The sequence below is a fragment of the Lichenostomus cassidix genome, chromosome Z (assembly GCF_008360975.1).
Source record: "Lichenostomus cassidix isolate B80296 chromosome Z, HeHo_3.0, whole genome shotgun sequence".
Taxonomy (NCBI): domain Eukaryota; kingdom Metazoa; phylum Chordata; class Aves; order Passeriformes; family Meliphagidae; genus Lichenostomus; species Lichenostomus cassidix.
The window spans coordinates 28,750,672-28,766,675 of record NC_139511.1 but is presented as its reverse complement, the minus strand read 5'-3'; the positions used below and the strand labels follow the sequence as shown (position 1 = coordinate 28,766,675).

The 16,004-nt window shown below is 38.9% G+C and overlaps 1 protein-coding gene across 2 annotated transcripts in view; it reads left to right on the top strand.

Moving 5' to 3' along the window:
• Positions 1-1,544: 1,544 nt before the first annotated feature.
• The window catches only part of LNPEP (leucyl and cystinyl aminopeptidase), a 48,848-nt gene continuing 34,388 nt past the window's right edge, over positions 1,545-16,004 (top strand). For both annotated transcript variants that reach the window (XM_085043856.1, XM_085043857.1), the window contains exon 1: positions 1,545-1,811. In XM_085043856.1, coding sequence (XP_084899982.1) covers positions 1,793-1,811 — 19 coding nt within the window. In that variant the 5' untranslated portion in view covers positions 1,545-1,792. The remainder of the gene's footprint in view (positions 1,812-16,004) is intronic.

Sequence of the window (16,004 nt, the reverse complement as noted above, 5' to 3'; positions counted from 1 at the left end):
GCTGTCAGCATAACTAAGGCTGTGAAACATGATCACGTGTGAAAAAGCGACTCCTAGGTTTATGAAACACAGAGGAGAGGTACACGGCTGCAATAGCACCTGGGTTCTTGTGGACCCCTGGCCTTTGTCCTGTTCTTTACTCAAAGAACCTCAGATTTTTAATTTTTTTTTAAGTAAATATAGGGCCATTAAATTTGTATTCTTTGGGAGTAACCAAATTCCATTTTCTCCTTTCCCAAAAATCAGTGGTTAAAAATCTCTTGTGTTCGGAACAAAAGCTAGCCAGTCAATTACATGATAGAAGCGTAGCTGCTGGGGAGCAGGGGACAGACACGTCAGTAATGAGGCTATGTAATGAACACATATAATTTATATACGCTCTTTTTCCAGGTTAAGTATAGATGGCCCATCTACCTTGATCAACATCAGTAAAATTTTGTCCCAAATCAATGGTATGTGACATATCACACATGATTCCTTTGTCATCTCTAACTATAATCCATCCCTCACACCAAATGGATTGCAGTGGCTTTATGTTCACAGTGTTTGCCTTCAATCTCATGGCTCTTATTTGATGTTCAGCCATAATTACAAGCTTTTGCTGCTCATGTCCCAACTCATTTGGGAGGACACGGGCTGCCAGCAGGTGTTACTGTCACCTATCAATATTTTACTATAGATATTAATACATATTATAATATAACACAGCAGAACAAGATGTTACATAGATATTAAATATTGCATAGGTTAAGATGATACAATACCCTATGCTTTACCAGCAAACATGTACACAATGTCCACGGAAGTAAAAAGTGCCCTGGAAACCAAAACATGGACAGTCCTCTCTTGCCTTGAGCTGGAGACATCCAAGGCCTTTGAAAGTTTGTAATTGCCATGACACCACTTCCCATGTGTGCCAAGTGGAAAACCCACAAATACAGTATTTGTAGCATTTTTTTAGTTCTTGAATTCTTGAAGATGTTTGTATTTCTCTTTTTTCCACAGCAGCCACTTCTGAAGGTGTTTCAATACTTTCGTATTTCACAGTGACATCCAGCTTGTATGCCTGGCTGTCTTTCACAAATATCAGGTCTGGCTTGTATAATTCATTCTCATCTCCTGTGTTTGGTTCCTTAACACTATCCAGTCTTTTTTAATTCGATCACACTTCACACAGTCGGTCGTGCCTTTTGATTCTTGCGTCTTACACAGCAGAACACTACCGGATGATACGGGAATTCTTTACTACGTATTTATTAATTAACTAAAAAATTACGGCTGAATTGCGACGGGAGGCGCACGGCAGGGAGATGAAGGCAGAGCCGGCCGGTGGCACCGCCAGGCCCGCGGAGCTGCCGCGCAGAGGGCCCGGGAGCCGCCGGGCCGGGCCGGGCCGGGCCGGGCCATCCCATCCCGGCTCTGCGGAGCGGCCCGCGGGGCCCCACAGCCCCACACCGCCCCCTCGGGCTCCGGAGCCCGCCCCGGCCTGAGGCGGGCCCATGCCGGGAGGAGGCGGTGCCGCGGGGCCCAGGCAGGGCCGAGGAGGAAGCGAGCTCTGAGGCAGCGGCGGGCGGTGCCTGGCGGGAGCTCCCTCTCCTGAAAAAGCTGCCGAGCAGGGAGGGAGCCCCGGGCTGGTCGCGCTGCGGTCCGGCGGGGCGGTGCTGGCGGTGGGCAGGGACTCAGCCCGTGCTGGGAGCATGCGGCGGCAGCGGGAGGAGGAGTGAAGAGCCGCGGTAGCGCCTCCGCGTCGTTCTCCGCCTCGCCAGGGCTGAGAGCGGACTCCGGGAGGAAGATGGAGCCCTTTCCCAGCGGTGAGTACCCGGGCGGCCGCCGGAGCCCGGACGGGGCCGCGGGGCCTCCCGGCGGAGGCGCGTCCAGCGGGAGCTGCTTGCCCGGAGGAGCGGGAGAGGCTTCGTAGTCGTGCTGCTCCTGTGCTCCGCGGCTTGAAAATTGTCTCAGGTTAATTAGGCGTAGGTGCCTTGAGCGAGAGAGGTGAGAGGAGGTCCCTCGTTTCTTGGGCGCTGTTGCGCTTCTCGCTGCCCGGCCGTGGTCTCAGTGACGCTGGGAAGTCGGGGCGACTTTACACCGAGGTGTGCGCTCGCTGTGTGTGGCACCGATGAAGGAGCCTTATCGGCATCTGAGGTGCCAACGCCGTCATGATCCTGATGGGCAGGAGGAGCCAGACCCGCTGTTCATGGCGTTTTCCTGATCGGGGCACTCTCACCAGAGCGTTTCCCCCCGCACCGCACGAAAGGAGAAATAAAATACAGAAGTATCAGCGGTGTACGAAATAGTGATTCAGGGTGTTCATGAAAGGCAGAAAGCTTTCAGAGTTGTTCGTGCATTAACAGAAGTGCTTGAAATACCGAAGTGGTTACATATGCTTAGAGATAAACGTACGGGAGCGTTTGACATGGTGATACAGCAGTGTGTGTGTGCATCTTGTGCTTGTGACTAAAATGAAGCCATGTAAAGTCCGTGTTGCTACTGCCTCCACTAATAGTAACACATTCTACCCGTCCGGGACAGAGGAGGAAATGAAGCCCTCAGATCAAACTGAAACGAAAGTATATTTGGTTAGATTCAAGACCATGGCCAAATATGGAATTAGACAGTGGGTAAAACAACAGCCTTCCTGTTGATAAGGCAGCACTTCTGTTACAGGTGGGATTTGGTCTGTCAAATAACAAGCATGTTGGATAGCCATCACTAATGCACCAGGAAGAGTTTACTGCATCATATTTTAACTCCTCAGTGACTGGCCAAGTCAGAGTATGAAACTTAGGTCAAATTCAGAAAAAACCCATCTACTAAAAAGTAAATTTTCTGTTTCATGGCTGGAGGGTTGGAACTAGAGTTAAGGTTCCTTTCAGCCCATTCGATGATTCTATGAACCATTCACTGAATGTATAAATATATTGTCATTGCCTTGCATTTTCCTTTTCTCAAATACATGACAAATCAATCCCCTGTAATTTGGTGCTGCTGTTTAGAATATGAAAGAATCTGAAGGTTATGAGTGCTGGGTATATTTTGGTGGCTTAACTAGCAAGACAGACCTTTTACCTTTTTTTTTTTTTTCTTTTTTTTGTCATGTTAAAATTACAGTTTGTACAGGCAGTTGATGTTTTGGTCTTCTAGTTAATCCTGGCCTTAGTACAAGGTCTTTCAACTACAGCTTATTTCAGTCACAGGGTTATATTCTGCATTCCTGTATGCATGATAAAAGAGCTTAATAGTAATGCAGTTTGGGAGAGAATTTTATTTTAAAGTCATCTTTCTAAGGCCATTCCCTTTGAAAGAGATTAAATGTTAAAATATTTTTTAAAGGTCTGTTTGACATAATACTATTGCTGCACTGTGCAACAAAACATGCAAAAAATTCTGCACCATGCAACTGGAAGAAATGGACCTATGGGCTTGAGCACGTAGCTTAAGGTACTGAAAAGCAGTGTTCATGTGCTGAGGTTCCTAATTTTGTTCACTGAAGTAGAAAGGCTGCAGATGGTGGTAAGACTGGAAGAAGATTTGGAGCTGAAGCTGGTGAATAAATTTCTTCCTGAAAGCAGGCTCTGCTGGAATGGACACCACATAGAACATGCAAATACTAGTGCAAAGATGTTGCTCCTTATTTCTGATGATCATGAAGCATGTTTGGTGCTCAATAGCAGCTGCAAAAATCTGAAATGAAGAGGATGTTTACATTGGTGGTTTTTTGAATAGAATTTTCATTTTCATAGCTGATAGTCTGGAACCTTTTTGAGCATCAAATTTTTCAAACAAAGCAGGTTTTTGTTTTGTCTTGTACAATAGTTATGAGTTCTGTTTGTTAGTCTACATTGATTTCCTGTGCAAAGTGCTGTGTAAATTCAGAAGAAAGGATGGCTTTGACAGGAAGTTTACAATATTATATTTGCAGAGCTCTGATTTTTTTGGGGGCTTTTACCCTTTTAAAATAGGGGGGACAGACTGGATCTTAAGATATTCCAAAAGTGTTTTAGTTGAATTCAGAACTCTGGTGCCCATTTAGCAAACTAGCAATGAGACCATTTCTTATTTTACTTTATGGCTGTAGAGCTGTGTCAGAATGAATATGTATCTTGAAATAGACTTTAAGGCACCAAGTGCACTGAAGTAGATATGAATCCTGGTTTTTCAAGTTCAGTATTTGGTGTTTTTTTGGTTTTGGGGTTTTTTTCCTTTTCCTTAAATAAAAGAAAAAACACAGCTATAATGCATTTCAAAAGTCAAAGAAATCCTTATCTTTTCCTTGAAATCCTAGTAGAGGGTGTACTATACTCTTTACTGTTTGAATAGGTTCTCCAGTGAAAATGCTCAGATAAACTTAAGTAAATTTAAGATTTATTTTTTATAGTTCACCTCTCACCCCTGTACTGTAAACTTAGTTTTGATCGTCCTTGAACAGATCTTGGCTATGTCTTCCCTCCTGCCCAGGAATTTAGGTGGAGATAATGTATGAGGTCTGTAGCTCTGGAAGAACAGTTAATTGCATATTTATTTTTAGTGCCTGGAATAGCTGAGTTAATCATAGAATATCTGAAGTTGGAAGGGAACTTTAACCATCACCGAGTCCAACTCCCAGATCCTCTCAGGACTACCTAAAACTAAACCCCATAACTCAGAGTGTCATCTAGGCATTCCTTGATCTCTGGCAGGCTTGATGCCATAACCACATCCCTGTTCCAGTGACCAACCACCCTCTCAATGAAGAACATTTTCCTAATGTCCCATCTGAATTTCCCCTTGAATGTTATGAATGCAACAAATCAGTGAATGTTCTAGAAATGCTTACTGGTAGGATTGTTTTTGAGGTGGAGTCCTTTGTTTTGCATAACTGTTCTTAATTGGAGATTTTTCTGAAAAAAATGAATAATCAAAGTTTAATTGAAAGTGCATGGAAGTCATCCTTATTGTTGCACATAATTGTTTTGCCTCTAAGTTGTATAATCTCACAGTCCTCTGAATTTTGCTCTGAATCAATGAACAGAATATATTTGTTTTGACTAGTTATTTGTTACCTAAACAATTTCACTAAAAAAAAAAAAGAGCAAAAAACCCAAACCTAATGAAATAAGTGAAATACGGACTAAAGGGAATATGTCATGTAATCTTGGACATCTCTGTTTTGGACAGCATTACAAATTATTTTGCAAGTCTTCTGCTTATTTTTCAGATTGTATGTGTTTCTCAAAGATTTCATCACTTCCTGTTTAATGCATTAAATAGGTAACTTCCCATAATTGAGATGAAAAAAAAGGTAGAAGTGAGCTATTACAGTGTTTTTCATTTAAGATGGGTGACATGCATGAACTTGCAACTGCAGTAGGATAACTTGCGATGATCTGCTGAAATGCAAATAACATTCACTTTCACTGACATTCCTGAATTATTTTTATCCTTTTCATACACAGCAGATGCAATCTTTGATACTAATTACATTACTAAATTGATTAACAAAATAAAAATACTCTCATGGGAAGAAGTGGGGGGGTTGGAAAGTAGAAATAAATCAGGTAATGTCCTTTGCGAAATGAAAATGTCATTTGCCAAGTCTAGCTGTTTCAGCTAGTTCCTCTCAATTCTAAAATGGTCTCATTGTTTGTGTTAATTTTGTTCAGTCTATTTGTCTATTGGGGACAACAGGCATAGCCTTGACAGCCAGTATTTTACACTGTCGTGTCATGGAGCAGAAGGGTTCATGTTTGTCTTAAACTGTTATTCGGTCCTAAACAACAGATTGAGTAACCTTTTTTTGGTAGGATGGTAGATAAAAAACACCAAAGAGCAAAAACACTTAATGTCTTTTTTTCTCCCTTGTGTATTGCATATCCCATCAAATATTACTAGCCAAAAAAACATGCTGATTTAATCTGTTCCTAAGTTCGAGCGCATGGTGCTGGGTAGTAGTTTTCCACAAAGCTGTGTTACAGTGTCTGCACTTGTGTCTTGTGTCAGCTCAGCTGAACAGGAACCTGTTTTTTCAATGTGTTGGGTATGTGTTTGCTTTTACTGCTTTGCTGTGAACTCCCTGCCAAGCAATGGATGTTCAGAAGGGGAATTCAGTGACTTAAAGAATTTCTAAAGATCAGAATGTAGATGCTCACTATTGATTATATGTTAGTATTTTTCCACTAAGGAGTTAATATTCCACTTACAGAATGAAACCACAGAGTATCTGTGTGTTTGTCTTGTAAGTAAAAAAATGTTGAAAGCTTATGTTGACCTCGGTATCTACCTGTAAGAGTATTCCAGGACTGTCTTCTTGTCTTTTTTGGGAAGATGATGTAAAGTTGAGCAACCATATTTCACATTGTTGAGGCTATGGATACATGTGCTGGATAATGCCCTGTAATGGCTGCAATAAAAAATGGTGGAAACAAATAAAAGCAAGGATAAAACCACCTGTGTTTGTTTAACTAGTCAGAATACTTTTTTCATATTAAATGGGCATTGGTATAACAATTACGTACAAAGAAGTTGAATTTATCTTTATTGAATTCAGAGAATTCAAGTTTTCCTTTTCCTCCTTCACTCAGCAATTTGATTTAAGAAAGTTCAGTGGATTTCCAGTTCACCTGGACAATATTTTTTTTCATTAAGTACAAAAGCTAAGATTGTGTAGAAGAGCAAAAACATTGAGATTTCTTTATGAGTGAGAGCAGTATTATTGCTTTGTCTCTCAGAGAAAACGTGTGCATGGGAGCTGCTGCTTAGACTTCTGTCCAACGATACCTTAACATAATATCATATTAACTTTTGAGATACACCAGGACTTTGTGTGATCTGGCATTTAATTGCCTCTAATTGTTTTAAAGAGTACATGTGTACCTTTGAAGTTGTGTTTCAACTATGATACTGCTTTAAATAGTGGAAGTATCACAAAAAGCTTGTGTGCCTTGCACACAGAAAGGTGGATACTAGGTGGAGTAAGGAGGGGAGGGAACATGTCTGGAAAACTCATCCGGTTGATCAAAGAGACAGGAATTTCAGGGTAATACAGTGTGTTGCACAGTTTGTGTCCCTGGGGCACAGCTGATGCTTTATTGCTTTATGAGTGTTGTCTTACAAGAGATGTTCAAGGAAGATCTCAGATCCCAGCTCTTGGATTATTCAGGGCATGTAGTTAGTAGTCTATTGCAGCAGTGGTCGTCTTTACTACATCTGGTGAAGATTGGAGAAGTGGAATCCTGATTCCACTAAAACACATGATGCTTTCAATCGGTTGTTTGTTCATGTGGAAATAAGGTGAATTTTGATTTTGGGACTTGGTTGTTTTGTTTTCCAATCAAAACTCTCACCAAGATGTTTGGAGGAGTGTTTCAGTGCACTTTACTAAGCATAGCTGAGTGCAGAGAGCTTTCCTTTGGTTATAATTGCTCTGACATTGAAAGAATATATTCTCTTAACTGGAGCTCTTGTGTAACCATACTTCCACCACAGTGCCATTGACTTTTATGGAGAATCAGTTGTGTTCAACACTAAGAATGTGCCTAATTTACCTACTGTTCTAGGTCCTAATAGTGATTTTTATTTAAGCCTTTCTTTTGTGTAAAAACTGACAGTTTCTGCAGTAACAATCTGTTGGTAGCACATCAGTAGAACCACTTCCACTGTTTTTTTGTGCATGAAAACCAGTAGTTCTGGAAATAGCAAGAGTTGTGTTAGTGGGAGTCCAAAATGCTTCAATATACTTTGGAGGCCTCATGCTTCTGACCTGTAAACCATTATAAGAGAACAGCAAAGAGTAGGTTTTTAGAAAATGGGACAGTGAATACAACATGTGTAAACTGTCAGTTTTGTCATGAAAATTGGTGCTTTTTGTTGTTGATGGAGATATTAATGAGGCCTGAGTGTCTCTTCTGGTGTGAATGAATAATCATAAGTGTGAATCATTGAATGGTTTAGTTTGCAAGGGACCTTCTGAAAAGTGTCTGGCATCTTAGCAGCCCACACTCCCCTGGTGATGGCTGTTACAAAGATAATTTCAAAGTTGATGCATGATGCCTAGAAGATAGGGTTTTGGAGCAATTTAGATCTCAGTTTTTCTTAAGCTACCAGGCAGACACACTGCCACTTCTTTCTTTGTCAATACCCTTTGTCTCATTATATCATGAGACTGAGAAAAATATAGTTAGATTTTTTTTACTCTGTTAAAATGATACAAAACTTACTGGGTTGATAGTAATCTTTAGAGATTGTTGCTTCTGTGAGCTGAACTACCAGCTGAGGAGCAGTGAATATCCTGTGTGCTTGTGACCTACAAATGGTTTCATACAGTTGGAGTTGTCAAGTGTATATTAAGTAACAGTAGTAATTCAGAAGGCACATTGGTTTGCTTCTGTGGAGATTGCTCAAGACTAGAGGGTATGATTCTATTAATTTATTGCTAAAAGCAAGCAAACAAAAAGATTAAGCAAGCATCAGTTTCTATACAGTCTTATCAGGTTTATACCTGACAATCTGTTAGATATTTTAGAAAGCTCTGAATTTATTTTCTTCAGTATGACTGGTACCAGCAGAGAAATGTCTTTTATCCTCAGCTATGATGATCCTGTTATTTATCAGATATGAAATTTACAGACAGATGTTGTGACGAGGATAGTCAGCAGGTCCAACTTTCAGCCGTGGGAGTTGAGTAGCTCAAGAAATTTGAGACACAACTTCCTGTGTGTCTTCAAGATCCAGGATCTTTTCATTGCACCCCTGTGGTTAAACATTTTATATTTTCTAATTGCAAAACATACCTTTGGTAAGATTGGAAACAGAAAACTAAAACAACCATATTCTATAATTAAAGCCAGAAGCATCATTCCTAACCTGTGTTTAGTTCAGCTACTGTCTGAGGATTGAGCACTGCCGCAACCTTGTGCAAGGTTTTCTTTCTCAGTAATAAGCAAAGAGCAAAGTGTCATTTAAAATAACTTCCTCTTTCCTTCCCTCCACTTCCCCTGCCTTTTATCTTAGGAAATCTAACTAGAACCAGATTTAAACTTGAAAATATATGGTTAAATATGAATGGACATGATATATCTCAGTGGATATCAAATTCCAGACTAACCTTGGTTTGATTAGCCTTATTCTAAGGCTAATTCTCCACTTACATCCTCTTAACACCAGGTATATAATTATGACAAAACTAAGTTACAGTTTTTGCTAGTTGTATAGATATTCAGTAAATTCTCCCCTTCTATGATACTTTTTTTGCTAGTAACATGGAAGTAAAGATTTGAAAAGAAGTCTCAGTAGTAGACTACTTACCTACATATAAATTTAACTGGTAAATGGTGAAATGTAATTGATCCATGTAGTTTTTCAGCCTGAGGCCCTGCCAAAGAAAATGCAATGGAACTTTGCGTAAAAATCAGGAAGAGACTTTCAGAGAACCTTTTAGAAGCACCCAAGACTAATAAACAGTGACTTACTTGAAGTTACACTCTTAGCTCATGTTTCTTACGACAACTTCAGGTAAGAAAGGATCTTAAAATACATAATCACATGTTGTTTTAATTTCCATGATACAGTGAATTGGCAGGGTTTTGCTCCAGTCTATGTGCAGAAGCATGTCATTGCATTATTTGTTTCACATTCATTTAAAAAATCCATGCAAACAAGTAAACAGCAAAAGTAGACCTTGCAGTATAACTTGAAGGAGTAAGTAATCTTGTAAGGCTTGGAACTTGAGTACCCTTGATTGTTTTGGAGCAGAAAGCAACATTTGTCTTCCTTTGCAATACAGGAAAATCTATTCATTTTCAAGTTAACAGATTTTTTGAGGAAAATATGTTTTTTTGTTGGTTTTTTTTTTCCAAACCAGCATCTGTTTTGTAGACTTTTTGTCTGACCAGTGGAAGCCATGATACATGCTTAACTATACAGATTCTTGTGAACTTCTACCAGTTATTTGTATCTTGAAATCAAACCCTTGCAAAGTGGCATATGGGCTTCACATTGTGAGCAGACTTTAGGTACTGTCTGCCTTTTGATAAGAGAATGTATTAAAATCATACAGAGTCATTATATCTGTTTGCATGTAGGTGTCGACACTACCAAAAGCAACAGACCCTGTTTTGTTCTGTGGAGTCAGTGTGTGCCTCTTCGTTTTTCCTTTTTTTTTCCTTTTTTTAATTGCATTCAGCATATAAACCTATATAAGCAAATATATGTTTCGATCTATTAAAAATATGCAGTGCATATGTAACCTTGGAGAATCATGAGAATTAAGGACTTGCTCTTAGCCTACCTATTGCTTCTATTCTGTCTCTGAAAAGGGGCAAGTCACTTGGCTTATTCAGATTCATAGCAATTCTAATTTTCATAGCAATTAGCAACATTGCCTAATATTTCTTGTTTTATCTTTTTTCATTGGATTATTTACCTTTTTTTTTGGTCTGAATTCAGTAATTTGAGAGAGAACATGCTGACATCTATCTTGTAGCAGCCTAACTTTTTTTTTCCCAGAAATGTTGTTCTCCTGTAAGGGTTCTAAAAGTAAGATTTAACACATTTAAAGTAACTGCAAGCATGTGAGCTTTTATTTCTAAATGTGAAGATTTGTACTTTCCTGTAAGTGACTATATATTAGCCCTGTACACTGACTATACCAGAAAGTAAAAATTCTGCTTAAATGTTCTTGTTGTGGATAAACCCTGATGAGCAACTAATCCCCACATATCCACATGCTTACTTCCATGCAGCAGGGTGGGGGAGAGAATGAGAAGGATAAAAGAGGGGAAAAGTCAGGAGTTGAGATACAGACAGTTTAATAGCGAAAACAAAAGCTTTGTATGCCAAGCAAAGAAAAACTCCAGCCCCAAAGTGGTAGGTGAAACCACGGTGAAATGAAGGCAAAGGGCTTTCCAGTAGGCTTTCCAATTTCCTTGACATTCCAGTGGCTTGTTGTGTCTTTGCTAGCTGAGTAAAGGTTAGAACTGTTTTCTTACTGCAGATAGATGCTGATTTGAAATTACATGAATGACATTGTGTACTGTCCTACCTTAGTAAGAGCAAATAATTTTTCTATGTAGAATTGAATTATTTTCTTGCTTGGGAGGAATTTATAATGCATAGAATGATTAGGAAGACACAGTAGAGAAGAAGGAAACCTTTAGTCAGAATCTTAGCATAACTAATATGTTTGTGGACATAGGCTTTGTTTGCTGAACAAGCTTGTTGGAAAAGATAAGATAAGCTTTTCTTCAATCCCTCCAAACAGAATTTTTTATGGATGAGTTGGAGACAGCCCAGAGCATAACAGGACAGGAAGTAATTCACATTATAGAAGGAAGAGCTAAATTGATATGACAAGGAATAATAATCATAAACAAATAAGTACCTTTTCTCAGAGCATGCTGAAAAGATTATAAAAGACAGCATTTAAAAAAATCACCGTTTTCTTCAGTAACTTTTAGTGCATGATGTGATGTTGATACTTACCTACAAGAAGTAATAGTGTAATGCAGTATTTAAGTTTTAATACAGTGGCCTTAATCACTGCTTCAACAGTATGCAATTTTGCAGAAAGAGCTTTGAAAATATGAAGATTTTTGCTTGTTTTACTCCTTACTTAAGTTTTACTTACACAGTGTTCCATAACCAAGTAAAGTATCTTTCAAAAATTAGATTTCATAAGTAAACCTTCTGGGGTTTTTTTGTCTCCAAATGTGTGAATTCAAGAGATTTGAACATGTTTTGAAATTAAGGAGTTGTGTTTGTCTTCAATAGGATCCATGCAGCCTATCTTCACAGAGTTTTTCTGTTAAGTGCTGGGTCCAGAAATGCCTTAAGATGAGTAATTTGCTTTCAAGAGGGCTCTGAATAAATACAACTTTTTGTTTGAGGTTTCTTCTCACACTTCCTTTCCTCTGGGGGTTGGAGTTTAGAACCAGAAACATCTCTGCTTGCCTGACCCACAAAAGCATGAGGTTTTAGTTAGGATTTTGGATAGGTTTTTCAATATACTGAAACATTTTGTATGTGATCATCAAGAGCCTGTGCTAGTACCATTTTACTCTTTCTGCAAATGACTTTCTGTGTCCCAAAGAGCAAGCAAACGCCAACAGGGATTATTCACTGACTATGCTTTGAATCAATTTTCTATGAGCAAAATTCAACAAAACTGATATAACTTCTGTTGGGTGACATCTTAGAAGAACAGCAAAGCAATTTTTTAAATTAATATTTGTTACTTTTTTTTTCACTTCAAAGGTTTTTTTTTAATTCCTTCCTCCAAAATTTTGAGGCATTTCTTTTCAAGCTGTGACAACACAAGACATACAGTGACAGAGCAGGGAGAGCTGGCAGTTAAAAAAGCTGAGTGACTCTTACATCTTTGCTTGGAAACCAAGGTGAGGAAGAAGGTAGTAAAGAGTTTGTGACCATCCCAAGGATTCATAATAAGGAACTGTATTAATTCCTGTGTTAACTGCTCCTGGAAATAGACATACAGTCCTACAGTGAATCACTGAATGTAGTGCTCAGAGAAGAAGTAGGAAGAGCTTGCTCACATTTTTAATAATTTAATCTTCTTCTGGCTGGCAGCAGCAGGATATCCAGAGCTTTTATCTGAAAGGAGCAAAAGAACAAAGGAGGATGGAAAACTAAAGAGTGTCTGCATTATCCTCAACACAGGTGTCTGGGGAAGGATAGTGGGATGTGGTGAGAGGGTGATGTATCTTTCTGTTAGAGGAAGTGGTGAGTTGGGTGGGGGAATGGGCTCAATGACATTCAGAGTGATGTTCTACCAGTTTTAACAGCTAGGAATACAGTATGGCATCAGCAAATAAATTGAGAAGGTCTACAAATTGTGCAATTTACTTGATTAGATCAGATTTATAAGATTTATACCTAATATTGAAAGTCCCCATGCTAAGCAATAATTTATAGGATCATAGTGTCATTTAGTTTGGGAAAGACCTTTAGGATCATCAAGGACAACCATTAACCTAACACTGGGAAGTCCACCACTAAACCGTCTTCCTCGGTGTCAAATCCACGTGTCCTTTAAGTATCTCCAAGGATGATGACTCCACCACTTTCCTGGCCACCCTGTTCCAAATTTTGATAACCCTTTTGGTGGAGAAATTTTTCCTAATAACCAATCTACACGACCCTTGATGAACTTGAGAATATTTCCTCTTGTCCTGTCATTACCGGAGAGAAGAGACCAATACCCACCTCACTGACTTCCATTCAGGTAGATGTAGAGAAACTAAGAAACTTGGAAAATTCCTGTCTTACTTAACAGTGGTTTGTTTTTGGTTTTTGATGTGCCTTTTGTTTTTCTCCAGAATGTGTAATTTAAATTTGTTGTAAAAACGGGAATTCTCAGTTAAGGCGCACAGTTAAGGAACTTGACTCTGCATTTTGACTCTAAATTTTTCCTTGTTGTTTCAACTCGCTTAGATTTAGATTGATTTACCTGTTGACAGATCAAAAGAAATACCTCAAACCAGATTTAACCAAATAAGAATTTAATTTCTGGATAGGGGACATTAAATCTATATACTGACATAAGTTCCTTCATCTTGAACATTCAGCAGGGGCTCTGTGAGTTTGACGTAATGACTTGAACCAAAGTTCCTCTTTATTTTAATCCCCATGAAGAAAAACAGCTTACTGATCGTATTTTCTTTTCCAGAAGAATTTTCATGACAGTAGCTTGATGTTTAAGTTACATTGTTTAGATGTTTTGACCCCAAGCCCATACATTAACTCAGGCTCTCTTTGAACTATATATGGAAATGCAAATGACAAAGTTGCCTGTCAAGCCTCCGAATTGTGGCTTTAGTTTTTCAGCAACAAAGTAATTTTAGACTTTTGTTTGCTTGTTTCATTTTTCTTTTAAATAACTCACCGTTTGCTCATATTTAATGTATTTGAACTGGAGAAATCTTTTTGAGCAAGGCCTGGGTATTTTTATGCAAGTTTTAAATCTAACAGCCACAGAAGTAGAACAGCTGAAAAGTGGAAATGTCAGTAACAAATAATTTTCTTAGTATTTTTGTTGGTCAGTCTTAGTTGGAATTTACATATCATGAAATTGCAAAAATGGCTCTGTGGGCCAGGAAAAAAGGATCAACCAAGAGAAGATGCTGCATTACTGTTTGGAAGAAATTTGAGGGCATCAAAATATCTGTTGGATAGAGGAGTGTGCAAATGAGATGCTGTTTTCATTTGGGCTGCTGAGATTCAAAGTAATTCCTCCCAAAAAAAATCATTGCTGAACTGTCAAATAACACCTTTATCTCTTTTTTAAACCTCTGTTTTACAAACGAGGGGGGCCTGTATCTTGGGGAGCTGGTAACATTAGACAGCTGTTGTTAAACATAGCCTTTGGTTTTATTTTTCTGTTGTCATCAATTTCAGAAATCAGACTGTAGACACCTGTGTGAAGACAAGTTTGTTGTACTTATTCTACAACTTAAAGACCTGTTTAGCCACTAGAAGCCTTTTGTGTTCAATTGGCTTTTAGTCAAACCTTTAAGTGCTGCTTCTGACTAAACAGCTGTCACTGAAGGGATCTACTGTCACTGCAGCTGAACATACAGGCCATATTAAACGTTTAGGCCAAGGGTGGCCTTGGAGCAACTTATATTTCTAAATGCAGCTAAAATAAGAACAAATGTCTTTAGAGGAGTTATCTTAATCCTAAATAGATCAGAAAATCTGTAAACCAGGGGAGATTATTTTAAACCTGTTTGAATTTTTTTTCCCAAATGTTATACTCTTAGGCACAGGTTTGTAGAATGCTGCTTGCTCAGACTGTCCAGAAGAGCTTATCAGCAAGCAGTGAACAAGTAATTTAAAACTAAGTTCTTTCAAAAATAAATACCTTTCAGATGGAATCATATAGCAATTCTCCTAACTGTTAATAAGCACAGGTCTGATCAGCTGTTCTTACTACCATTTTCTGCTAAATATATAAAATGTCTGCTCAATTTTTTTTGCTCAATTTCTACTTTTTTTTTTTTTTTAAATAAAGCAACCTACAGCAACCCCTGTGTGCTGATTTTGACTACCCTGATGTACGCAGTTCGTCAAGGAAAAGTAAGACAGTAGACCACAGCAATGAACAGTTGATATAAACGGCAAACCTAATCCTTAAAGAATGGTTGCTAAGTAGTAGTAGGAGGAAACCTGCAGTTCTGGGAGTAATTCCATGCTGTGCATGGAATATTGCTAGCAAATAAACTGTAGAAACTCTCCAAGACTGTCTGTAGCATTACTGGTACGACTAAGTGTTCATTTTTCACTGCACCTTTTTTTTTTTTGTACGCTGAAGACTTTTCCTTGCAGTAGGGAGTAATCAGTGACACAGGCAGAAGGTAGTGATAAGGCAGTGTAATGGGTTATGGGACATGGCTTCAGATTCATATTTTTTTCACTTTTGGGGAGGAATGGAATCCAGTGTATTGGTCTGGATTGACCATCAGTTGTTTAGTTTGTGACAGGAAGAGCTGGACTACATAGCTCCAGTCCAGGTCCAGTCAATATTGTATTCCTACTGTTAAATTCTCTGATTCAGCAGAGAAGGGATGGAGTTCTGTTTCAGAAGTAACTTTGGAGGAGGTTTCCTTTCAGATGTCAAAAGGTAATGGATCTTCTGTGTACTCCATGTTCAGGTGGATTGAGAGACTCCAACCCATAGTTCTGGACTGGCCATGAACAGTAAGATAAGTGCTTCTGCGTATGAGTGGGTCTGGTTGTTTATCTGTTTGATTTAGCTGATCTAAAAAGTCTAGACTTCATATTTATACTCAATGGTCAGAAAGGCTGGCTTTCCTTTCCCAGCTGCTGATGCTGCATCAACACTGAGTTACAGTTTAAAGGTTAAATACCAATATGGTTGCTTTTAGCCTGTTGATTTAACTGTCTCATAATTTTTGTGCAGATTTTGAAGTCCTTGCCTGAGCAAGCAACCTGTCATAAGCCTTATTACAGAACTAAGGTTATTTATGATTTGACCAGTAGGCTTTGAAATTGCC